Below are 26,585 nucleotides of genomic sequence, written 5' to 3' on the forward strand. Positions count from 1 at the left end.
ATAGCTCTTCTTCCCTTTTGCTACAACACTTAACCCCCCCCCCCCCAATCTTATGCTTAACTTCCATTTCTTGCCCTACATCATACGTTGTGTGTTAAAAAGAGTTAGTCATACCAGTGGTGATCATTTGAAGAAAAGTTGGGGAACATCTTCTCATACCAACAACTCCTAAGTCTAACAATTAATTATACGTACACTCATAAGCATGCAGATTGGGGGGGGGGGGGGAGGGAGAATGTCTTTAAAAAAAAAAGAAGAAAGAAAGAAATCTTATTCCATCAAGAAAGAGATGATCGTTCTATCCTTACAGTCCGCAAGTTGTTCACATACTGACAGAAAAAACTGATATTTGGAAATAAAGAACCACTTCTAATATCAATCTATTTAGATGTGTTAGACCACATTTGGTCATATTGAGTTCCCAATCCCCAGCAAGTTGCAGAATCATCGAGTAGCTCTTAAGCCTTTAGAGTTGATCTTTCCCCAAAGAGGCAGGTATTTTGATCAGTAAAAAAACATTTTCAAAGAGCTTCCTAGCATAACCACAGCCAAACAGAAGGAAAGTGGCTTGAAAGTTATTTTTGAAGTTTCGGCAGTGTTTGCCTGCAGGAGAGCAATAGTTTCAAAGACAACAGGCAGGGGATGAAGAAGTGAAGGGCGTTAATACACATATGAAAAAAACAAACAAAAAAAAGGTAGCGAAATAGAGCATATCCAAGCTGTTTGGCAAATGAAGCTGCATATGAAACCAAGGCCCCATTGGCTACTGTTGCCTACTGTCTCAATCGCATTATACCTCATGCTGATCAGATGCAATAGCAGGGAAGCTTGATAGCACGCCTTCACCTAAGAAAATCCCTCATTCATTACGCTTTGTGGAAATTATATACCAAAAAAAACCCTAACCTTCTGTGAGCTTGGTGTTCTTCTTCCTTCAGTTCTCTCCTATCTCCACCATATTTTTTTCTTTAGATCTTCTCTGCGTAAAGTCTTACATCCTCATACACATTCACTGGAACCCATATTCCAACTCTGAATGCAGTTTCCAAGCAGTAGTATAGTTTAAAAAACTCACTTCTCTAACATGAGAGCACAAAATTAACTGCTAGACTAATACTGGACTTCCAGACAATATCTGCATTTCAGAACACTGTATGAAGTATTTTAGCATAGTATAATGGAAGACAGTACTTAGAAGTAAGGAGTACTTTTTGTACCCTAATGATCTCAAATATAACAAAAACCAGTTCCACTAACTAATCAACTTGATCTGCTCTTTTGCACAAGGGTTACTTACCACATCTTTCTCATTTCTGAGATGGCAGGTACTACTGAGCTTGTATTTTTAAAAGCTACAGAAACTACGAGAAGTAATTCAAGCGTCCTACCATTTATAGGGCAAGAAGCAAGTTTGGGGTATAAGCATATACTCTTGTCTATGTCACCTCAGTCTAAATTAGTCTTTTGTGGGGAAAGAAGGCAGGAGGGAAGGGAAATGTTGTCATATAGTACTACTAAGAAAGGATTCCTAAATATATAATAAATTAAGAAAATATATATCGAGAAGCCTTTTTAGAGCAAGCAGAGCCTCGAAGCCTGATTTTGGCAAGTCAGAGAAGTCTTTCACCTTAAGAATGTCCTAGGGTATTTACAAAAAAGTTGTCTCCACACAATGACACAAGTGATAATGTTGACATTATCGTGTTCTTGGAATGTTTATTAAACAATGCTTTGTTCTTCTGTTACACAAATAAACAAGGTAGAACTAGTTCAAGCTGCAGGAAGATGGATTTCACTAGCTGGTCACAAAACAAAACATGCCTGAAATTAGGAAGTGAAAGATGTTTGGCGCCTGTAAAAACAAATGTTATTTTGCATGCAATACTAGATTCTCATACAATTTCTACCTATTCTTTTAATTAGATGTTAGCTTGTATTTTTAGAACTATACTTCTTTGGAGAAGATTAACTTATATTTTGATCATAACTGATCATTAAAAGCTTATTAGTTTTAAAGGAAGATATTACAGATACCTATTGGAACTATTCTCATTTCTTCCTAGAGTGAAAATCTGATGCAAATAACTCCTTAAAAACAGTCTGGTACTGGCAAACAAGACCTGAGTCTCAACAGAACAACAGCAGAGGAGCAAGACTCTTGACCTCTCACATAGTATGGCTCCTTCTAAAGCCATCAGCTTTATACCCCACCCTTTCTGTATTTCTTCTATATATAGATATACAAGTTTTTTCTTCAGAAATTGCTACTTAAAGTTTGAGGTGCATCTTACAGGACCTGCACACACTTTATCCATCCTACATCTGTTATATGAAGACAGTACACATACCAGTACACATACCATAATCTGCCTCCCTATTTCAGCTACTTATCTGCAGTTGAATATAGTACTGTGTGTGCACATGCACATATGTAATTATGTAGTAATACACACATAATACATGCAGACATATATGGATTTGATGAACACAGACTAGAAAGATACAAAACTCTGCTGGGCCCAAGGACATACAGAACTACGTAGCTGAAGGGGACCAGGGGACGGCATTTAACAGTTTACAAAAACTTCTTTTGAAATGCTGTCTCTACCTTTGGCAGACTGGAAGCCTATCAACACAAGAGCCCCCACTACCTTTTGCAGACTACTCAGCTACTGCAGAGGAAATTCTCAAGCCACATCTGAGCCATTTTTACCGGCATCCAAGGGTATTCACGTCCCTTGAAATTATGTTGCAAGTCCCAAAGGTCTGGATGCCTGAGCTAACAATCAAATTGCCAGACTAAAAAGATGTTATTGAAATCCTGTAATAGCTGAATAACATTTCTATGATATGTTTGAAAGTAGGGGTATTCAGTAGGTATTTCTACTGCCTTTATAGCCATTTATAAATTAGAGAAGATCAAATTCTCAGGTAAAAAAAGAACAAGCACAAAAAAAAAGAGAACATGAAAGAGATTTCCCAGGAAAAGCACAAAAAACATACAGAGCATCCTAGAGTAGCAACAAAAACTTTGTACTTAAAAAAAACTGATCTTTGTTAATAACATCAGGTACCTATTTCTTCTGCTTTCTTCATTTTTTCATTGAAGTAAGACTTAAGTAAATTTGTTTTAAGAAAGACTCTCACCACCCTTGAAAAGACACTTTCTAATTTTATCAAAAGTATTTTAACAGAAGATAATTCACCAAGTGAGGATTGATTGCCTATGCACTTCGAAGCAGGGCTTATTTACACTTCAGTGAAAAACGCAGTGCTGTTTCAAGGAATTTTATTCAGTTTGGACTTTTGAGTTTAGTTCAGTTAAAAAATAACCCATTCAGAACTTAAGCAGTGAACTGTTCACTGGAAAAGAAAAAAAAAAAGTATCAGAAAGGCCTCCTTCCCTTTTCTAAATTACAGTCAAGAAGTAGGTACAAATGGAGTCTAACTTCTTGAGGGATTCTTATGACCAATCATTTATTTTTTTGACAATAGATACACATGGATTTCTGGATACAAATAAATTTGAGTATTTTCTAGACAGATAAGTAAATTCTAGCATGCCACAGAGCCTGCTTTCATTTACAAAACAATTTTATAAAGCTAGGAACCTGTATTTTATATTGTAATCCAGTACGTTTGGAAAATACAGTGTGTGATCTTGATCAAACTACTCAAAAACACATTTTTCAAGTGCTTATAATTCTGTTAAACCAGCTAAATAAATTCCAGGTTCAGGATGAATTTAACACACATACAGAAGGGAAATCTGACCAAAAAAACATTCTGGATACGTTGGACAAAAGTCACAATTAATCATTCTTTGCCAAAGTCTCATCCCTGCAGAGAACTGTTCTTTTGCCACTTCCAACACCAGTCCTAGGACTTATGCTTGTGAAGTCCCCATTGCTTAGAGGGATTTTTGTTTCTTCTTCTGATGTTGGGGGGCAGGGGGATAATAACTGAAGCAGAACTTAATAAGGAAACACGCACAAAGTCACTCAACAGTAGAAGCGATATCAGTGCCGATTACCCAATAACTTACAACTCTGGTAATAACTATTATAGCAGTATCCTATCTATGTGAGAAACTCTCTAAACTTATTAACCAAGTGTTTTTATGCTCAAGTATTTCATATTTGAAAAGACTAAGAAAGCAAAGGACACATTCTATTGTAGACAAATATGTTGAAAACAACACAATTTCTGGAGAAGCACAGACAGAGCAAACAGCCAAACTCTAACTTTATCTGCAGGATTTTTGTAGTTATGTAGCACTTAATTCAGACAACACTGAATTATTTATAAAAGACATACAGCCCTCAAATTGAAAGAAGTGAAGTACTGGCACATGATAATCATACTTAAACAGGATGACCTGTATTCTGTTCTCAATTAAAATGAATAAAATGTACATTTGTGCTCACACATAGCTTTCCAAATTCAATTTGCACAAACAGAAAAATTCACTTGGAGATTTACAGATGAGTTCTTCATATTCATTTAATGTACCATACTTTATTACCACCTGCTCTCAACAGCTACTTAAAAACAGGGATGCTTACTGCATCATCTTGAAGCTTATGAGCCTTATGCTTGCTATATATAAATAAATGATGTGCAAAATCTCTTTATCAGTGTTTCTCCCTAAGGAAGCTTGAACTCTGCTTGACACTTCACATCCTAAAAAAGAAAACCAGTACAATGATGCTCGGCCACTTGCACACCATTAGGATAAATACCTCAAATACAGTCTTAAAGCAGAACTGATCTAACTGCACACATCCAAAAGGTTACATGAAATTCAGCGACTATGGACACTTTTTACTGGTTCTGCTTTCAATTTTCAGAGTTTTGGAGAAAAATCTGTTGTTCTTAACTTAAAAAAAGTTGGAATATTTGAAAACTTTTTACCTTCAATATTCAGTATAGCGCAGCACACAGTGTTTTGGACCACACTGTATCTGCAATTCAGGTATTACAGACCAAGTTCTTTTGCCAGGCAGATAGCTTTCCCCAGCTGCACAGTAAGTAATCCTGAAGTGTTAACTCCTGTGAGTTCTTAGCCATGAAAACTAGAAGCATGCAAGTTTGCTGAGACTGGCATAGAAAATCCATAACTGAGGGAGTGAGACTCTCCAAAATAACTGTGAGAGGGAGGGTTAATCTTTCTCACTCCCTGCTCTTCTCTATGTCACTAAATACAACAAGCCAAGATTAAATCCCAGCAAAGGGGGGCGGGGAAGGGGGAGGAGGCCTTTACAATGTAATGAGAACATTTCTGTAAGCTCGCTAAATAAAATACATACACAGACATAAACAACTTGTTCTCCTTATGCTAAGAATCCAAAATTAAGCATGTAGGAAGTCATTTATAAACTATTTTCATTTTGTTTCAAATGAGATTCTGAAAAACTTGTACACGTCCATATACTTTGCTGCAATTTGCAAGCTGAATGCGTCTTTTCCACTTCCAAGAAATCATTCAATGGTATTTATACTTATTAATGCATATCATAACTTCAGACATAGGAAGAGACCTGCCAATTCTTCTTGTTGGATTTTCTAGAGGTTTAAGTCTGCCATGCCTTTCCAAAAAGATAAACACAAGTTTCTGTACCTTTCACTTATTAGTCTTTTGAAGCCATCTGGTGAATTTAACATGGCTTTATAAAATGAACAACTGCAAAATAAAACAAGCAATCATAGACATTTCTTAAAAAAAAGAAACGCATTAATAACCTTTGGGGTGGGAGGGGACAGACAAAAACAAATCAAGATGAGTGTGTCTATTGAAAACATTGTTACTACATTTATGTCAGAATAACTCTCATAAACAAGAGTCCATAGAAACAGTTACTGAAAACTCTGTTTTTGGATTATTCCTTTCTCCCCAAAGGGCCATTCTCATTCTTCTCATGCATTACCGATTTCTAACACTTCTAGTAAGTTAGGTTATAAAAGGCAGAGAGAGATTTTCAGTGACATCAATAACTTGACCTCTTTTCCTCAAAAAAAGAAAAAAAAGGTGTCAAAATTGGAAACCTAAGAGAACATACTTCGAGGACTTACCAGCACCTTATTGTAAAGCAAACTTCATCGTCTCTTGACAAATAGTTTCCCACCACTTGTGGGTCTTTAACATTTCTGGATGTGTGAAATTTGGCACAGTTCGAATTTGAAGTCCCAATTGCTCCAGTTAAAGAAAAAAAAAACTTCCAACTTGAAATTACCTACATGGTCAGGTTTTTGGAAACACACACATCTCCTTACGAGGAGATAAATGAACATGCTGACGCAAAAAAACAATCTAACACAGTGGCAGAGGGTCCAAAGAAATCCAATGGTCTCACTAAAAGTAGAACTAAGTAATCCCAGACAGACCCAGCAGAAGTACTTCCAAGATGTTTCACCCTGGAACGCTGACCATACCCCAGACCTTCTAGCCCTAGCATTGCACTGCTACTACAAACTGAAGCTGGAAGAAGCCAGCTGAACTTAATTACATAGATAAGAAAGGACACAAAAAATAAAGTTTCCTAATTCTTACATTACTGTTTATCATTCTCCTATCAAAGACTGCACTATGCTGTAAGCAGTAACTAGAGGTGGCCAGAAAAAGTAAGATTAAAATACCTAAACGTGGTGCACTAAGAAACTTAGCTTAGTCCTATTTCACTCATCTTCAGCCGAAAAAGGAAGGCTAAAATGGCATATTTTTAAGGGACGGGGGAAAGAAAACACAAGAACAATCTGCCTACTTCACAAAAGCAAAAGGGAGAACAGTAAATACTTTAAAAAAAAAAAAGCCAGAAAAGCTTTGGTCTATGTTAAGTGCTGTAAGTGTTTGTTTTCACTAGAAGTATAAACGCTGAGAAGGAGCTCAAAGATGGTTTTAAAACCTTAAGGTTGGGTCACAGTATTACAGGATCTGCTTCACCTAAGACCAGTAAGTATTTTAATTATATACCTGCCTGAAAGCGAGCGCTAAGACTCCCTTGCACTCAAAGTCGCATGCAGAAGCTGATGTTTATGTAATCTTTCACACGCGCTTCCAAAGCCACCATATTCCCGCACCAGCCAGCCTCTGGCGGGACACACGGGCAGTCCCACCTTTGTCAAGCAGCGGTATAAAGCCACTTTTTTTTGTTTTTTCCCCAGTTGGAAGTACACCCCGCCCACCCCCCACGCCGCCCGCATCGCAGGCTCCGCAGTCCCCGCCGTTACAGGGAAGCTCCGCGCGCTCCGTCGCGCCCCGGGCAGGTGCACCGCAGGCCCCGCGCGGAGGCCCCGCACCGGCGGGACGGCGCCGCCCGCCCCCGCGGGCTGCGCCGTTAACGGCCGATAACGCTATCGGGGGCGCCCGCCCCGCCCGCCGCGGTCACGCGCCACCGGCGCGCCGCCGCCGCGCCTGACGCAGCCGGTTTCGGCGCCGGCTCCGCAGCGAGCGCAGGCCGCGCGGCGGCGGCGGCGGGCGCGGCTCGGCCCGGGCGGCGGCGGGCACGCGGTGCCGGGCGGGCGGGGAGGCGCGGAGCGGCGCGGGCTCACCGTGAAGGGCTGGTCGCGGAGGCTCCCCACGGAGAAGCAGTTGTCGCCGGGGTTCACGGCCCCCGTCAGCACCTGGTGCAGGTTCATGGCGACACGCAGTCGCCGGCCGCTACCGGCCCCCGGCCGCCGAGCCGCTCGGCCGTCCCTCGTCCCGCGGGCGGCGCAGGGGAAGGCGGCAGCGGCGGCACATATCGGGGGCGGAGCCGCGCCGGGGGGGCGGGCACGGGCGCCGGGCGGCGCGGAGCCGCAGCGCCCCCTGTCACCGGCCCGCGCCGCCGGTCGCGCTCGCGGAGCTGCCTCGCGGCACCAAACCTCGCGAGAGCGCGCCCTGGTGACGCGCCCGGCCGCGAAAGCGTGAACCCTCTGCCTCTGCCTCTGCCTCCCCTCCGCCAGCAGGGAGGCTCCGGCCGCTGCGCATGCGCGCTGGCATGCCGGGAGCTACGCCAAGGGAGGGGGAGCGGGGCGAGGGCCGTCTGCGCATGTGCGGCGGGCGGGGCTGCTGGGGCCCGCCCGCGGGAGGCGGTGCTCCTGGCGGCGGGGCGGGGCGGCAGCAGGGGCGAAGCGTCTGAGCGGCGTTTCGGGGAGAGCGGCCGAAGTAGACGTGGGGTCCCCTGAGGGAGAGGGCCCGTCCGAGCGGGGCGAGGGCCAGCGCTGCTGTTGCTGCAGCGTCACCAGCAGAGAAAGTGCGCGTCCCTCCCTCCCTCCGCAGCGGGGCACAGCGCTTCGGGTGTTTTCCGCATTGCACAGCGGCAAGGCCCGCTCAGCGGCCCTCTCCAGAACTTCCCCCGTTCAGTGCCTGTGAAAGTCCTGCCATGCTGCAGGGGCTGGCGGTGGTTTTTGTTTCAGGAGACGTTTAAAAAATTCAGCTTTTCAAATGGTTGCGTGAAGTAGATGGGTAGCAGCAGAGAAGTACAAAAATCAAAACACCACTGCCTCTAAAAAAAAAAAAAGCAAAATGTATTAGTATTTTTGCTCTCTTACCTACCAAATGACTGGACCGAACCAAGTAGACTGCCTTCATAATGAGTATTTACGATAGTGTCGTTGGTAACTTAGCAGCGCTGCCCTTCCAAATCTTACTGTTGAGTTGAAAACGTCGGGTTCAGATTTTTTCCACTGGCTTCTCAAAGTGGTAACATCAAGTCACGTCTTCAAGTCATGCTCTTGATTTTTGGCAGCAAAGCAGAGGCCTTAGTACTTGCCTAGTTAGTGCTAGTAATTTTCCTGTGTTTCTGTAAAATACAAATGAATACAAAAAAAACAAACCCTAACATACTCTTAAATTATTCATGGTCACCAGGATACACTGTGGATAATGGTTGCTGAATAAATGAATTTAATCTTCATATTAAAATAGCTGCTCCTTTGGCCTGGTGGCAAGGCAGTAGATGTGGCACACCCAGATGGGGGAAAAAAGGAGGCAGACTCAGTGAATCAAATCTGCTGCTCCATGGCCCTCCTTCCTGGAGCTTACGAAGGAGTTTGTAGCCCCAAATACTAGCCCATTTCATTTCACAGGCTGAGGGCAACACCTGCAGCCTTACTGCAGGGTGTTACAAAGGGAAGCAGTCTGGCTATGGGATGGCTGTTTGCTTGAGACTTAGGAAACTCAGAAGAAATTTTCCTGGGAGGCCAGATTAGCTACAGGCAACCAGGTTTTTCAGCATCTTGGTAAATCAGAAAAAAACGGGAAACCCTCTGGGATGGGTGTTGCTTTACGGAATAGGGCTTAAGAACTGGAGAACTTAAGAACAGGTTAGTGAAAGGTTCTAGCCAGTTAGGGCCAATGTGATGAGATAACCTCCAGTCTGACCCTGAGCTAGGAGGGTGACAGGCAGTGGGACTTGCACCTTAGGATGGCATGAAGATCTTCAGATCTGTCAGATCAGGTATCTAACCACCTGAGCAACTCTTCACCTCTAAATGGACTGATAGATTGAAGTATCTCCAAATTGTGGGAAAGCATGGACATCCTCTGTGCTACACTGAAAGCAGTTGATGTCTGGTTATTTCTTAGCATTGTTTTTCTATAACTAGTTTTTAGTATTTTATCAATTTCTCAAATATATTTCTCTCAACAATAGCATTACTTGTGTTTTTTCTCATAAATTACAGCTCCTATACCAATTTCCATTCTTATGTTTACATTAACCCAGTCGGGAATATTAGAGTCTCATTCTGCCTACCAGCTCTTATAAGAAGTATTTATTGTGCACCAGGGAGGCACAATATCCTTCTTTCTGGGTCTCGGTGAGAAAGAATGCCCATTTGAATCTTTAAGTATAATATGATGTTTAATCAGAATATGCAAATGTAGGAGCGGAATAAAAGATTAGCAATGAAGTATTACGTCCCTTCTGTTGCTGGGAACCTTGAGGTGATACAGCAAAGGACAGACCTCTCAGGACATGCTACACTACGCAGATCCTGCCCTTGGAGAAGCTCCCCAGCATTTTGGTCTGTAGAGCTCTTACAGGATTTTCTTAGACAAAAACAATTCTGTTCATCATTCCTACTATCAAGAGAAAGGATGTCTATGTGAGAACATGCTGTTTCACTTTTTGATAAAGATGAGGACACACAGGTGATGTGATTGCCGGTACCAAGCGAGAGCTGCCTACAGACTCCTCTGTTAGGATTAGCCACCTAAGTTTATCTTGCAGCCAAGGGATATGTGGAGCACAGCACAGGCCTCCTCCAGTCGACTGTTACATGGATCACTAAGTCCTCAATGTGTAGCAGTCTTCCAGTTAGGATCACTACAGTAATATAAAATCAAAATCATTTCATAATGTGCAGACATTGCTTTGTATATCACATCCCACAATATTTATTAGCTGATGCTTCATATTTGTGCACAACAATGCCTTCTCTCCTTGTGCTACTTTTCCAGTTCTCATGCAAACAAGGTCAACTCATAAACTTTTTGGCATGAGTCTCACACATTATTTTGGTAATTATAAGCCTTGCATCCTTTGAAAAGCGGCCCGAAAAGCATCTAACTATGCTGGTGGCTCCTGCAATAATTCCAAGCAAATGGAAGAGTCCTCCAATTTTCCAAGGTCTTCTGAATTGAGAAAAACCTATCAGATTTTTCTCTGCCTGTATATACACAGACATTCCTTCAGAGAGTCATGCTTCTCTTGTGCTGGATATAAACTGCTATCACCGTCATCACTTCTGTTTTGGAAAGGATCAAAAAGCTTATCAAATTATCATCACAGAATCATATCAAAGTGATCTTATCCTTGCCAGGAATGATTTGATTACAGCTGCACAATCTAATGAAGCAATCTCAGTGGACTTTTAAGTTCACAAAAATTATTTTCATTGGTTCTGGGCAAAAGAGTGAATTATAAATGAACCCAGTAAGAAGCCCCTGTGTGTAATTTTCCGCATTGCCAACTACTTCCGGTGCCAGCCTGTGAGCCATTCCAGCTGTGTCTGTGGCCAGCCTGCTTTAGGCGCTTCTTTTGAATAGGACTGTTTCAGAATGCTCTGGACAGAAAAGGCCAGAAATCGTGCAGAGTCACTTTGGTTCTTTGAACCTCATGCATGCCACAGTATGATTTGCAGTATGACAAGTTACGGGATGACAGTGGAAAGCAATCCCAGTGCCTAGTCTAAGGAAGGTGAAGAATTTATGAAGTGAAACTTAGGACACCAAGTCAAAGAATGAAAGCAATAGAGTTTTACTGATAACTGCTTTTTAACTTACATCTAATTACAACACAATATGATATATTTACAACTGACACACCCTAACATGCTGATATGGTACGAAAATTGGGAACTTCTCATTTCCTTCCTAATTAGATTTGTGACTATTCAGATTAGTATGTTTGGTTTACTTCGTAACAGAAAGGACATTTCCTTTTATCCTGTGTTCTGTGGCTAGGGTGAGAGCCCATATAATGGCATGCCGGGCACACACATGTCCTGGCTCCCATCCCCACTTTGATGGCTACTGCCTGCTCCTTCCCACCTGCCAGGGTCACCAGCCCGCTCTAGTGCAGGAGTTCTCACCGCACTCGGCTGTTTCCTGTATCTGCTGCTATGATCCTTCAACTTCTCGTCCAGGAGAGGAGCAGAGGAGCTACCACAAGTGGGACTTGGGCACGTGTCCTGTTTGGTGCCACTTCTCACCTCTCTTGCAACATCCATGAATTCAGCTACAGCTATAATATTTATTTTACTTTTTATTATAATAACAAAGTGAATTCATTCTTGGACACTGACAAATTTCAACTCTGGCCAGGCCAGTTCAGCAGTACAGGCATTAAAAGAATGCTTGAACTATTTAAATACAATTAAAAACGTATCTCTACGTTGTCTCCTTGACAAAAGCACACAGGCCGGTTTTGCTCAGACTTTCAAAACTTCGTAGTTGTTGGAAGGTAAAAAAATCTCAAAAGGTTAATGATCATCACAAAAGGATTTTAGAATTAAAAAAATTTCCCTGTGCACTTGTTCATTTTGTGTATTATTCTCACACTTTCAAGTAAGCAGTTTTTGTAAAAAAACCCTTGTTTCTCCTTTCTCTCAGAAGTTTCTAAAAAAATGAAAAGGCATTAAATTTGCTCTACAGAGTTACAAAATACTACTGTAAGCTCCTTTTCATTGTCCCCGCCCCCCCCCCCCCAACATCTTCTCTTCTCTCCTAGGAGCTCTCAGGAGCTGTGATTCTTTTCAGAAAAGAAGCTGTCAGTTCCTGTCATTCACAATTACTGCTGAACATGCTCACCTCAGTTCTCACCTTTTCCTTTTAAAGGGACAGTGTATTCTTAATATCAGAACAGCAGAAGAGAGGAAAGACTATCAGTTCCTAATATTTTAACATATAGTGGCTGTGGCTGTTCTTAGTGGCTGTCAGTTACAGCATTTGTGCACATACAGAAGGGCTTGGAAAGGAATGATGTGCTGCTTTTTGGATCATTGACCAAAGCATTAGTATTTCAATAACAATCAGACCTTTGAATGCTCCAAAAACCAGTAGGAAGTATATACATGCGCTTTTTGCATTAGTACATCTTGCCAGTACTTCACTAATAATGTCTCAGAAAAGTCCAAATGAGAATTTTAAATCATACTCCCATATGTCTCTTCTAAAATCAAAATTGCAATTCTACAAAGTGCATGATTAACAATATTCTTCTGGATACTAAAGTGGGAAATTAATATATATTTGTAAATTATTTTACTTGCACATGTCAGTGCCATATTTTGTGTTCTTTCTGTACAGCAAACATCCATGAGTCATTCATTAACAGCACTAAAATCACTTATGTCAATGATACACAGGCAGCTTTGAAAGAACCTGGCATTTTAAGTGGTATGCTTAGAGCTTGTCAACAGTACTAGTAAATGTTATTTTCTTCCCTGATATATTAATAATCATCTACGGGCTGGTAGCATTCTTTTTTTTTCTCTCTGAAATAATTTATCATATGCAATTCATTACATTATTACTTACTGTAATAATGCACTATAACCAGGAACAAATGTTCCACCTCATATACTCTTTGACTTCATCTGTCTTTGCTGCCCTTGATTCTTCTGCAGGATTTCTTCGGGTTGTGGATGCCCGAGGCAAAATTCTGACCTCAGTGAGGTCAAAAGCAAAAGCTTTATTGATCTCCCTAAGATCTGGAATTCACCCTCCACTCCCACAGTGGGAATGACTTGAAGGAGTCCTTGATTCAGGTCTTGAGCTTTTATGAATTTTAGCAATATAGAAAGAATCAAAATGCAGCCTGGCATCTTAGGAAACATAACATTCATATAAACATTGGCATTTAGTAGGATAGTCCTAAACAGTCAACCATGGTGAAACATTTCTTTGAGAAATTTCTGTGTTAATTTTTTCAGTACCCTGTGTTTTTTATCTTTAGCCTACAGGTTACAGTGATATTTACTTCTTTTTTCATATTGTTTTCATTCGGTGGAAGACATTTTGTGACAGTTCATGTTGTTATGACATCTCTTAGTATTTATAGTGCAGTACCTTCGCTTTTATATTAATTATCTGATATAACCTTTTCTTTGGTGCAGGAGATAAATGCTGGCCGGTATTGTTTTTAGAAGATATTAGAAATTATGTTTTGATTTATTCAGTGCATCTTTTATTTGGCTTTTGGTGATGCTTCCATTTTACAAGCTTAGAATATCTTCAGTAGTTGTTTCCAAAGTAAAAGCCAACCATTATTAGATTCTTCAGGCTTACAAATCAAAAGTTAACAATTAACAAGCTTTTAACATTTCCATTCACATTTGGAGTTTTACATTCATTTCATAGACTGAAATTCAAGCTACTTTTGAAGAGAATAACTTGCATAAAGGCTGCTGGATAATACATTAACTGTTACTTCCCTGTATGTTTATAGAATATCCTCTGACCACTAATAATTTAGAAAATGGAAATTAGAGCTTTTTTCTTCGTGTTTATTACTGCTGCCTGTATCAATGAGCTCAGTCTGTGCTTACCGCTTCATCTAGACCCAAGGGACTTGGCGGAAGCTTTGGACCAGGCCATTTGCTCCTACCTCTGTTCGCTGTTTCTTTATCCCTGAGCTCTGGACAGCAGTGGTTGAAAGCATAGTTTGGAAAGCTCAAGTCTTGTCCCCTGTCTGAATGGGCCATAGAGCTAGTGTGTGTTTGGCTCCATGCTACATGCACGGGGTGTCCTTGCAAGGAAGCAGCAGGGCCTTCCCGAGGAGGGCGCAGGTCCACAGCCCCTGAATGAGGAGAGCAGCGCAGGGCTGGGGACGGTGACCGTGGGCAGTTGGGGAGCCTACGGGCACCACACCAGCCCCAGCTCCAAGGTGGGTCTGATGTCAGGCCAGGGAGCCAAGTCAGCGGGTCCGGGTCAGCAAGGTACGGGGCTGGAAGCAAGCATGTCTGTGGCGCAGGTCAAGCTGGGGGTGAGGGAGGCCTGGGCACAAACACAGCTTCTGAATAAAGGCCAGGAGGCCCCAGAGGGGCTTCTCAGCTCTTCCCCTAGCTCTTTCCCAGCAGGCTGCTCCAAGGGCACAGGGCTGCACCATGGCAGAGCTATTAAGAGTCAGGTGAACTGCCTGTGCGTGGAGCAGCTCTACAAAATCTTTGCCAAGGGAGTGACCTCGCGCGTGCTGGCATGTCGAAGCTGCAGTGCATAGTCAGAGTGATCCCACGTGGCATATGGGAGCCTGGTCTCTTTGCAAATGCCAAACAGAGCCAATTTCCAAATGCACCAGTCAGTTTTCAAGTTTCATCCATTGGTATGTGAATGTACATGTACACACGGGGTACCTCATATATCATGCTGCAAGAATCAGTATCCTGGCAATGACTGCGTGAGACTTTCTCTGCCAATATGAAGATACCTTTTGCAGCAGGTCCATTCTTTGCGTAGAGTTGGGAGACTCCATCTGGCCTTCAGGTTTCTCAGACAGTTCACCTACTGGCATTGAACTCTGAATAGACTGCTCACAATATAGTGCGTTATTTGAAATGTATGTGAAAGACAATTAAAATATGTGTTACATGGTACTTTTTACCAGAATGTATTTTTTTAATGTAAACCCTGAGTTGTTCAAGAAGTTATTCTTTTTTCAGAAATATTGTAGATTTAAGGCTGAATATAAAAATACCAAATATGTTAACTTTTTAGGTTACCGTAGAAGGTAAATGTTAAATTACATGTAAATATACAGATGTGCCCACATGAATATTCTACTCATTCTACATGACTATTCTAAAGCGGAATATTGTACTGTTTATTTTGAAGCTTCTTACATGTTTTCCATATCATATTAAAAATGGTGACACTCCTTATATTTGTCCCTGACAAACTCCTTTGAGGTATAATGTATTTGCTTTACTGTTATCCATCACATACTAATATTTATGTATAGGCCTTTAGAATTTGCATAAGATGCTCAAGGGCTAGCTTGGAAAATTGAAAGTGATGTTATGTTCTTTTTTCAAACTTGTATCTCTTTGAAGAACTTTATAGTTAGGTTTTAACCTCATGGGAGGGAGTTATGAGCTTATGACAGAGTAATGATTATTACTCATTACCTATACAAAGATTTAAGCAGACAGGCAGTTGAGTGTTGGCAAAGAGAAATACAAAATACATGTCTTTTATTCTCTACTGTTACAGTGTAACTCAAACCATTTCCCCCTCAAAAAAACACCCTCTCTTCTCTCATGAGGTAGTCCTACTTTTTGTTATTTTGCCATTTTTAATGGTCTATAGTGAAAGCTTCGGAGTTGTTTAATTGTTTTTATGCTTTCTACAATTCAATAGTAGAGCCATGTTCTTCTGTTTAAGCGTTCATGTATGCATATACAGGCAACCCTGACCAGTCAGGCACACTTATTTTATTAATGTAACTGTTATCTTCTCTCTATTCTGCTTTTTACCCCCCAAAATGGAGAAGACAGACAAAGCAAGAGCAGTCAACTCAGAGAGAGCTGATTTCTTTGTTATTGCAAATTCCTTCCACTATTTGGTGGCATACAAACCCTACACATTCATAGCTTTCTAGATACACAAAAAGCAAAGGAGATCAGAGCAACAAGAGAATAAAATTTCTGCCTGTTGGTAGATCCACGCTTGGCTGTTGTATGCTGACTAGAAAATGGTATTGTAATTAATGATTTTCTGTGGAACTAACCACACTCACAAGGCTCAAAGAGAGCTATTCAAGTTGCCATCTTTCTTTTTGCTTGATTGCCTGTATGTAATCTGTGTTTCTTTAACTGGTAATAAAGTATTTATGTTCTTCTAGGAGAGAATGGTAATGAAACCTCCTCCATTTTATACATTACAAATTGTAAGATTTTTTGTTTAACACAATTGCTGTCAGGATCTAAAATTCACCCATGCATATATTAAGGCATATTAAAAGGCGGTGGGTTGCATCTCAGTATGAGACTTCATCTGTTGCGCAGCTGAAGACGTAAACTCTGCAACTAGATTAAAGTAAAAGGGTGCCCAAGTTTCCTTGTTGCAATGTTGTATGCAATGACTGTAAATTGTCACTCTGTTGTATGAAGACTGTGACTTTCCTGAAACAGCGTGTGGTTTTGTGATGTAAACTGTTTAATCTGCCCAAGAGCAATACTGCTTTCTCATGGCTCTTTTTCCACCACATACTGCATGTTCCACCTGAATGCACTGGGTTTATTTACTGCTGAGTCGCTATTTACCACGTTGCTACTGCCTGCAATAGTTTTAATTCCTGTTCGAGCAACTGAACCAGGAGCTTTTTAAAGTATTTAGACTTTAATCCTGTCATATTCAATGAGTGCCCAGTGAAAGTTAAGGGTGCTCAGCACCCCAAAGAGCTGGAATGAAAGTCTGGTTACGGAAACTGTGTGAAATGGAGCAGCTTTAAGAAATTACATTTATTTTTCCATCTACAGATTCTTCCTGTGGCGTAACATTATTTGTTACATGAATTTTAGTGTTTCATTATGTAGATGCATCGAGAAATATTTTTGCTGTATAAAACACTTGATTGCACAGCAGATAGTTGCCAGGGACAAGTTCAGAATTTCTACCTCTATCCTAGTCCACTTTAGCAGGTAGAATTGCGCAAGTCTGTTGAAAGGTAATGCACGGAGAGCACTTACGCGGGAGAATTCTCTCAGTGTTTTGGAAAGATAAAGGGCTATTTGATGTTGCAGATAAGTGCCCATCGCTAGCAGTCTGGAGGAGTGAACGGCAGCAATACTGAAAGGGGAGAAAAGCATCCCACTACTGGCACTGGGGCAGGCATGAGAGGCAGAGGCAGCTGCCCTGTGGGGCAGAATATAAGGGGATGATGGAAGTGCAGGTTTTGCTGGTATATATATATGTATAGCTGGTATGTCAGAAGGAAGTTGGCAGTGTTTTATCAGCCTAGGGCTTGGTTACTGCTGTTTACGATTTGTACTGCGATGGTTCCTGCAGGACCCAATCAGGGAACGGGGAAATACCGTGCGAGGTAGGGTGTGGATAAAACTTGGAACAACACAGTGTTGTTTTACTACCCCACAGAGCCAAGTAACAGGTATTTTCAGTGTATGTGTGAGCAGAATGGGGCCAGGGTTTATCAGAAACATACACTTGAGAAAGAACCAAATCTAAGGGAAAGTAGCAGGGAAATGAAATAACCTTCAAGAAGCTGGTGTCCTACTCTGTTTTGATATACCAAATCACTTGGTATATACAGACTCAGAGCCGGGCAAGGCTGTTTCAGTCTTACCTTCTTTTCTTCTACAGTAGATATATTTTTCTATAGGCAATTTATTCTGCCAGGTTTTCAGGCAATGATTTAAAAACACAAAATCAGCTTGAACGACGCAGACATTAAAATGCCAATAAGGCTACAGTACAAATATAAACAGCTGTCCAAAGCTTTATTCACAAAATACAGTTATATCACGTGTAAAAACATTGTAACTGGTTGGGGTGGAATATCAGCTGCAGTGTAGAGATGCCCTTAACTGCAGTTTGGAAGAACGAATAATTTTTTCTGTTTCCATTCCGGTGTCTTATCCTGTATGTTAACTGCTGAACCTCCCCTGCAAAGGCCACTGTGATTCAGATCCCCAGGTGTAATGCTTTATTAATACGGTGTCTCTAAGGAATTCTTTGAACTTACTATTAACTATGCTATCTCTGTTTTTCCAGAGGGACTTTGCAAAGAAACTGGTAGCAAATACAGCCACAAGTCAAAAGAGAAGCATAATATGCATTCTGTGTTTGTTTTTACAGAGTATTTTCTTCTTATGTAAAAATAGGAAGACCCACCCTCCCTCCAGAAGGAGAGAGAAAGATGGATAGTAATCAGGTATAATGTATAATTAGGTTCTGTGTTTAAACATGTCAGTCCAGAGAGGAAAAGAACTAAAAAAAAATCCAGTACTCAAAAGGCTAAACCTGTCAGTTCAGTCTTGGAAATCCTTTCCTGCTGTTGGCTTACCTGTCATATTAAATAGTCAAACTGATGTTTTTAGGAGTCTGTCTGTGTATGTGTGTGCATTTGTGTGGATATGTGTGTTTTTGTATGTGAGACAGAGAGAGACTATGAATCATCCCTAATGCATGCTACTTGGCATGTTTTTCAGAAGGCATAACAATCAGCAATGATTACTTAAAGTATGACAAGATATGAATCTTTAATGATTTCATTGCCAGATGATTCAACCCAAAGCTCATCATGTCCTGGTTTACGGTTTTTTAAAATCCTAGAAACTCATAGTGTTTTCCTACTACATAAGCAGTAGTGTCTAGTATAATGTGGACTTTTTCCTAGATAAAGGGACTATAGTGTCTGGATTAACACGATATAACTGTTTGACAAATCAGTATTTCATTACGTTAATATGCTATATAATAACAGAAAAGATGAGACAATATATCAAAACCATTAAGATCACCAATTTGGTTTTGGTTATAGCTAGATGAAATTACTGTAACAACTGCAATTTTCCATTGAATGGTTGATGCACATGTAATTAAGAATAACTGTCCTCAGGAAAATACCAATAAAGTATTGTATATTGGTTTTGGTATTGCTTACATAGTCTTACAAGTGTCATCTTCAATAACTTACAAACTGTAAGCAAAAGAAGATAAAAAATGTAATTGGAGACAGAGCTAGAATTGCTTAAGAAAGCAAGGCACCTATTTTATTAAGGGATACAGTTATTTCTGGAATATTAATTGAAGCATTGAGATTTCATATTCTATGACTCGTATGTTAATTCTAAACTGGTTTTAGTTATGACAGCTTTGAATTTATGGAGTTCCAACTTATATACTATCACTCACTTATTTTTATATGGATACAATGCATAAAAAACATAAATGCATTTTAGGTTTGGGAAATAGTAACGGTTATAAACCAATTTTGCATAATAACATATTAAATACAATACTTAAATTGGAAGAAATTTAAAGGTAAGAAACACAAATGAACAGACTTGCTGCACAGTTGTATATTCTCCACTGGTCAGATGGCAAAGGAGAATGGAAAACAAAGCACAATGTGAATCATGTACTAAATGTGTCAGCTCTTGACTTTATTAGTTTTGGAGAAACCCAATGAGAAAAATATCTACAAGTAATTTTATTCCCTCCTAAGGCAAGTGACCTAAGCTTCAGTTAAGTGTGGATTTGGTTTACTGCTCAGAAGAAGGAACTGAGGGACAGTCTGGGGAGGTTTCCAAACTCTACCATGTATTCAAAGCACTAAATAAGAATGTGATCCTTTTTTATGCAAGTCAGATAAGTGACATCTGACGTGGGATGTGCAGTTGATGGATAGTGATGCATATAAATATTAGTGAAATACTGCGCAAGGTCATATGCCCATAAATCAGCTAGAAGCTCACTAGTGACTTCAAAGGATGCTATTTGCAGGCTTTCTATTAAGAGAGTGTGTAAATTTTTGGCAATAGCCTGATTAAAAGACTGTCACAAGTCACAGCAAGCAGGAATAAATTAACTAAGTAAAGAGAGAAGGCTGTCCCCTCTGTAGCTTCTCTTCCACTAGCGCTATTACGTGAAATACGTATGCTCTTGGCCAAGGATGGCTGAGACACTAAATTTACTCATAGGTGCCATTATTGAGGTGTAAGTTCCTTTAAAAATACCCTTCAGTGCTTTGCTGACAGACATCTCTATCACAGCAGCAGTAGCAGCAGCAGCAGCAGCATAATACAATCTTTCATGTCTTTTCAGGCTTTTATCCAGCTCTGTTGCTACTTTGAACCTCCTTAAAAATGGGCTTGTGGTCATGGGGCAAATCAAAATGTGATGTATACATTGATACAAACTACATTATTTTACAATTAGCTGCTCTCTGCAGAAACTGCCTACACTTCTCTGCCTCTATATGAAGGTGTTTATTCAGCGTCGTGCACATGCGGAACACCTGAAGGTGGTGTAAACTCGCGTTCCCGCTAATCTGCTTCATGTCAACTAAAATTCTGTGGCACTCAAGTACACAAGCCGTGCGCAGTTCAAGATACTCTGAAAATAATCCTTTTACAAGCTATCTGTGAATTTGCCACCAGCATTCATATCAGCATGGACTCTTTAATGGAAAAGCTATTTTACTAATTTTACAGCTGAGAAGGGCATGCAAAATTGACATTTTACTCTCTATTTCCCTTCCTCTGTTCTACATCCTTAGGTGGCAGCATCATTAGAAAGACCTTTGCTGTACGTGATCACACACATTCACATGACAACAGCATCAGCATCAAAGCGGCTCAGACTGGAAAACGCTGAAATGCACAGCTTTGCATGCTGTTGTGTGGCCACAAGCAGCATTTATCTACAATAATTTTGTTGTTTGGCCGTTAAGTGGGTTTTCTTTTCACATTGCATACACTCAGTGCTGTTGCTTTTGTGATTTTTTTTCCATGCTGATGTCACCTTAGCTGGCGTTGATCATGCAGGAGATTTATTCCTTCCGGCCTATTTCCTACTCTTCACTGAAGTGCACGCTGGTTTTTTTACTGATCTCAGTGGAAGAGCATTGAACCATCTTTTCATATCATCTCACAGCAGTTCTCTTTACTGTGGGAGCCACAGAGTGTTGCAGCATGGGACTTTGAACTCGCCTGTGCTACAGATCATAGCTGTAAGGGGAAATGATAGGGTTTGATTATTTATAGGTCTCTTTAGAAAGGTACTTCCAAATCCTCAAATAAAAGTCTGTATATATGCGCACAATTAATACTGTGAAAAAATAACTTTCTATGCTTCTTTCTTCTTTTGGATTTTCTTTTTTTCCATGAAACTTTCAGTGTTTATTTTCTGACAAGGAGAATACCGGGATGTTTCAGGCTTCTTAAAGAAGCAGACTGGTAGCTGGACCCTCAGTTCAAAATGTGGCTGATGGAAGGATTCACAACAGATGGGGTGATTTACACACATAACATATGGATCCCACATTCCCGGGCTGTTCCAATGCTGTATGGAGAAGCTAAGGGCCAGGGCTGGTCCAGCCTGGAGCAGGGATGGCTCCTACCAGCAGCCCCCAGCACCTACCAGGGTTATCGGGGGGATGGAGCCAGGCTCTTCTCCGCAGCGTGTGCCTTGAGGGCGAGGGACGACAGGCAGAAGCTGGGACGAGAGAGGGTTGGGCTGCCCATAAGGAGCCCTTTTCCCCTCGTGGCGGCTGGGCAGGGGCACAGGCAGCCCAGGGAGGCTGGGCAGCTCCCTTCCTCCTTGGGGGCTTCCAGCCCCAGTGGGATGAAGCCCTGAGCAGCCTGGTTGGACCTTGGGACTGACCTTGCCGTGAGCAGCAGTGTGGGCCAGAGACCTGCTGGGGGCCATCCCCACCTCAGTTATCCCCTGGGCCTGGGGTCCTATGAGCCTAGTCTTTGCTTGCTTTTAGTGACAGCCTATTTTTGACATTAACAGAAAATTATTTAGCCTTACAATTTGATACTAATAAAACACATATTTAGCAATATTAACCCTCTTAAAAGTGCTCAGGAACCCTTTCAAGAACTTGTCTAATTAAGTCGGTCTCCTCAGAGGCACTTCTTTCTCCTCACTACTTGCCACAGCTGCTGACTCTCTTTTCCCATTGGAGAGTTGGTGGAATGGTCTGTTTCTACATATGTTCCGCTTTATGTTTCCTTTGCTGCCACATGTTCCTTCTTCGTATCCCTCACTAAAGATACAGAAACAGGGAAAAGGCAGCCCATTCCTGAAAGATTGTCTTTCAAAATTTTGTTTTTCACAGGGACGGGAGCAATATCCTCAGTAACAATAGCCCTCTGAGCCCACGACATGCTGCTGTACATGTAAATACCATCTTGAGGCTTTAGCACCCTGGAATCCCAGTCATTTTATTATTCTTTGCATCTTTATGATTTTTTTATTCATCAAGGTAGACTATACTTCTTGCTGTCTTGCTTAAACAAGGATTTCTGGTTACTATTTCATGTTAATTAACATTTATGCTGGCATTTGTCTGTTTTTACAAACTGTTCTCAAATTCAGCAGAGCCAAACTGGGATTCTTTGTAAAAGGCTAAACTTTCAAAGATCTATTTACTCTTTTACTCCACTTTCCAGTAGATAGTTCAGTGGGTGATACGTGGTACTGTACGTTTCTCATTTAACTCTGAAATCCTCCACTATTTGTTTAAAATCCTCACAACTTACTATGAACTATTAGTAGACCTATCAATGCTAAGATTTTAAGTTTGACAAATACAGATTTATTGTGTGCTGTGACATGATTTGTTTTTAGATTCTCGAAAAGTACAATTTCAGCAAAATAACACAACATTATAACATCATCTTTGCCTGAATGTATCTATCTTAGTGTTTGGCTTCTGCATGTCCAGAACTGTGGGGATTTTTTCCTTTGTCCCAGTTATGATTTTTGACAAGTTTCATACCTTTTTATATCTTTCTATCTCTACAGACTTTTCTTTTACACTTTTTTATACCATGTGACCTCCATAATTTTTCTCAAGTATACTAATGCCCTGCTATAACACCTGTGCCAACATTATTTTATTACCTTAAATAATAAGCCATTGATGACATATATATCTGAACTGAAGTGATAGTAGGGGCTTAGTATGCAGTTCCCTGGCTATCTCACTAGGACGGCCTTAATGACTTTCTGCAATGTGTCATCTTTTGCTGTGGTCTCTGCAAGTTTATTCCTCATTATTTCTAAGACTGGATAATCTAAGAAAATGACTTACATTATAACAGTCTATCATCTTCAATTGTCAAATACCTTTGAAAGCAATCCTCTTATCAGCTGCCTCTTATCAGTCTTTATTTCCCTGTTTATACTCTATTATCGAGCCATAGAGTGATAGCTGGAAACCCTCCCTGTCGTTGTATTATGGGAGGCATCAGTGTATTCCTCCTTTCCTGTGCATATCTTGAGTTTCCAGTCTGCTTCTACCACGAAGAAAATGTCATAAGAAATGCCATGTATTCACCTACTCCCAAGCATCACAGTCAGAATCTCTTCCATTGCTTTACCTACCATAAGGAATAGGCTTAAGTATTTCACAGCCTCTTCTGTTTCTAATGATTACTTCTAGTGTAAAGGGATGTTTACTTTTTTTGCTTTGAGCTTCATGACCGGAGGAATGCCTCTGGGGTAAGGAATCTCTGGGCAGTACTTCACATTCCGTAGCTTCAATAGCCAGATTATTTCTGCTACTAAAGACATACTGATGCCAGTTTATTTGTTAATGTTTCTGGATTCCTCTACCATGTGCACACTGCAAACTGCTGCCAGAGGCAAAAAAAAAAAAAAAAAAAAAAAGCTTATTTTAGCTTTGTTCCTGGCAACTATAAGAAACAAACCAATCCCAAACTTTAATTTCTATTAAAGAATGTGAAATTTCGAATGGGAAGTTAAATTTGATTTTTTTTTTGGTAGATACTATGAACTCTAATTTTGCCTTTTGCAATTTTTTCTATTTCTTATTCAGTAGTTACATTTTCAGATGCAATGTTTGCCTGGCTGTCAATGTTCAATTTATAATTTATATGAATTCCATCACTAGTGAAAGAATCTGTTCCTTTGGTTCAACTTTTTATCTATCTAGTGCTCTTCTCCGTTGCTGTCTGCACTGGCTTCCTATCACTCCTTGTTATCTTGATTGCTGCTTGTTTTCTTTCACTTCTTTTTCTCTTGATAGCAAATTCTTGCGAAACGTTTGCATCTTTTTGCAGCTGTTGCAGCATTTTTTAGGTGCTGGACGTTTGAGCAAGCACACTTGAGCATGCTGCTATCTTTTTGTTCTAGATTCTCTTCTGCAAAATTTTCCAGCTTTCCAGGTTCCTCTTCCAGGGGACAGCCTGCTTACTGTAGTTGTATGTTGTTTCCTCTCTAACATTTTCATTCTAGCCAATTTTTTTTTCAGGTAACACACCTAAAGAACTGTACGAAGGTTGGTCTGTATCTTCTATCAGTCTTTTCCACATTTTCAATCTTTGATTTCAGCCACTGTGTGATATCAGAACGGAATACAATGAAGTGTATCTGAATCATTATTTAGAGATCAGTCAAAAATTCTGTAGAGGATTCTCTTCCCTTCTGCAGTCTGAGGTGAAATCTGCATTTTTTCAAAAGTAACTTTTCCTAAGAATGCAGTTATCTTTGAGCTTTCAGTCTATAAAATTTATTGCTTGCTTTCTTCTGCTGGTTTGTTATAAACTCTTAAAGATACCAAAAATCCATGATGCAGCAATATTCAAGAAAAATAATATTTTCCGTGAGTCTCCTTTCTCCTTGGGACGAGTTTGTTAAAAGCCTTGTTAATTTTTTTTCCCCAGGATCTTTGCAACATTATCAGTAAGTTTCAGTCCTTCTAATTATTCCTTTTTTTCTCACATCCCAGAAGTCCTTACGTAGGATCCCACTTCTGTTAGTGAATAGTGGCTGGGATTTCTCAGAGATACAGGCCTGAATCAGGACTAGAATGAGAAAGGCTTAATGGAATAATATACAAATAGGAGAGTGGAACATATGGGCCACTGAGCCTTCCCACAATCTCCCAGGCCAGCCTATACCAGTTCTCTGTGCCAACCCTTTAAGGGCCTATTCCTTAACAACGCATTTTGCATACTAGTTTTAAGCGGGTTAGTGGCTTTTCAGACTGGGTCAAATGACTGAAGGGAAAAATCAGTAAAAAGTTTTGGAAAGAAAATGATGCTAATAGGCTCTTTGGGATTCACTGCTCCCTCTCAGCTCAAAGCATGCTCTGATTCTTTCGCAAACATGCTTGTTATTGGAGTGTCTGCCCAACACTGTAAGTGATCATTCTCCCTTTTAATGGGCAACACTATAAAACAGAAATATGTGCCTTAAACTCACAAACCTGGCATTCCTGAAGCAGGAAGGTACCTCATGGTAAGTACATATCCCTGGGCATCCTGTTTCCCTGTGCTATTTTTAATGATTTTGCTAGCCTGTTATCTACAGTGCTATATAGAATAGCCCCTCACTCCTCTGTCCTCCTGTCCTGTGTAGCCTGATGATTAAAACTGTCTGCACGACGTACCTGAAGGAGCACACTTGGAGCCCACCTAGGGGTGGCCCCTTTTAGGAGTGATTCCTGGAGCTGAAGCAAACCCTCTCACTCCATTTAACCTGGGCCCAGCCCGCCATTCTTGCAGGGACATCGTCGGGGAGAAAGAGTCCCAAGGTCCTTCTAAAAAAAGCCCCGTCGTGACTTGTTGCAAGGCCGGAGGGCATTTGTGAACAGCCAGAGGTCAGGCTGAGCTAGGGTTGCTGACCAGGGATGACACGGATGCCGTGTCCTGGTCTGGGGAGCGCCCTAGTATAGTGCAGAGCCATTATGTCTACATTACATCAAGGTTTCTGCTGACATAATTATTTTGGGCATTGATTGCGCCTGCTACATTATCTATTGCAGCAGATGGTAGAGCTGCAGTAACACAGAATAAGCTGCGCTACCACAGCTATTTACTGTGCAAAGCCACTGTGGAACTATATATGCAGGTTATTCAGCTTTGTTCAAAGTCTTCTTTGAAACACACAAAACTTTGGGGGAAAAGAGATTCGGTTCTGTCTAAGAAAAAGAATTCAGTCAGGAATTGGCAGAGCATTCAAATTCTGCTATTTGAAAGAAAATTGAATGCTCAGCAAAGCAGGAAAATTCCTAAAATAGTTTATTTTTACGCTCTCTGATTTGGTAACTAGTGGGAAAAAAAGCATGTTTTGCCTGACAGCACTTTTTATTATGCAAACAACTGTTTGTAGGTGAAACAAATCCATGAACTTTAATGAAAGTTTTCTTACATGCCTGAGACCATTAACAATATTGTCGTGATGTGGAAGTATTAGTATGTGCATTGCTAGAGTAAGCAAAATGTTCAGAAGCAGAGCAAAAACAGAATCACAATCCCCCAGGTGTTTCAGCACAGATAACTAAGGGGGACATTAGCGCATCATGTATCTGTACTAATATTTTGTCTAAAAATGATCTCAGTTGTCCATGTGCATCCATTCAGCAATTCAGGCTCAAACATCAGAATAT

The 26,585-nt window shown here is 40.7% G+C and overlaps 1 protein-coding gene across 7 annotated transcripts in view; it reads right to left on the reverse strand.

The window, feature by feature from the left end:
* LOC112992400 (dmX-like protein 1) overlaps positions 1-7,955 on the reverse strand; it is an 84,003-nt gene extending 76,048 nt beyond the window's left edge. For 4 of the 7 annotated variants that reach the window (XM_064501762.1, XM_064501764.1, XM_064501761.1 and 1 more), the window contains exon 1: positions 7,549-7,953. In XM_064501762.1, coding sequence (XP_064357832.1) covers positions 7,549-7,635 — 87 coding nt within the window. In that variant the 5' untranslated portion in view covers positions 7,636-7,953. Of the gene's footprint in view, positions 1-7,548 lie in introns of all 7 variants that reach the window. The other 3 variants (XM_064501763.1, XM_064501765.1, XM_064501766.1) reach the window with 3 other exon arrangements.
* Between the last annotated feature and the right edge of the window lie 18,630 nt (positions 7,956-26,585).

The sequence above is a fragment of the Dromaius novaehollandiae genome, chromosome Z (assembly GCF_036370855.1).
Source record: "Dromaius novaehollandiae isolate bDroNov1 chromosome Z, bDroNov1.hap1, whole genome shotgun sequence".
NCBI lineage: Eukaryota > Metazoa > Chordata > Aves > Casuariiformes > Dromaiidae > Dromaius > Dromaius novaehollandiae.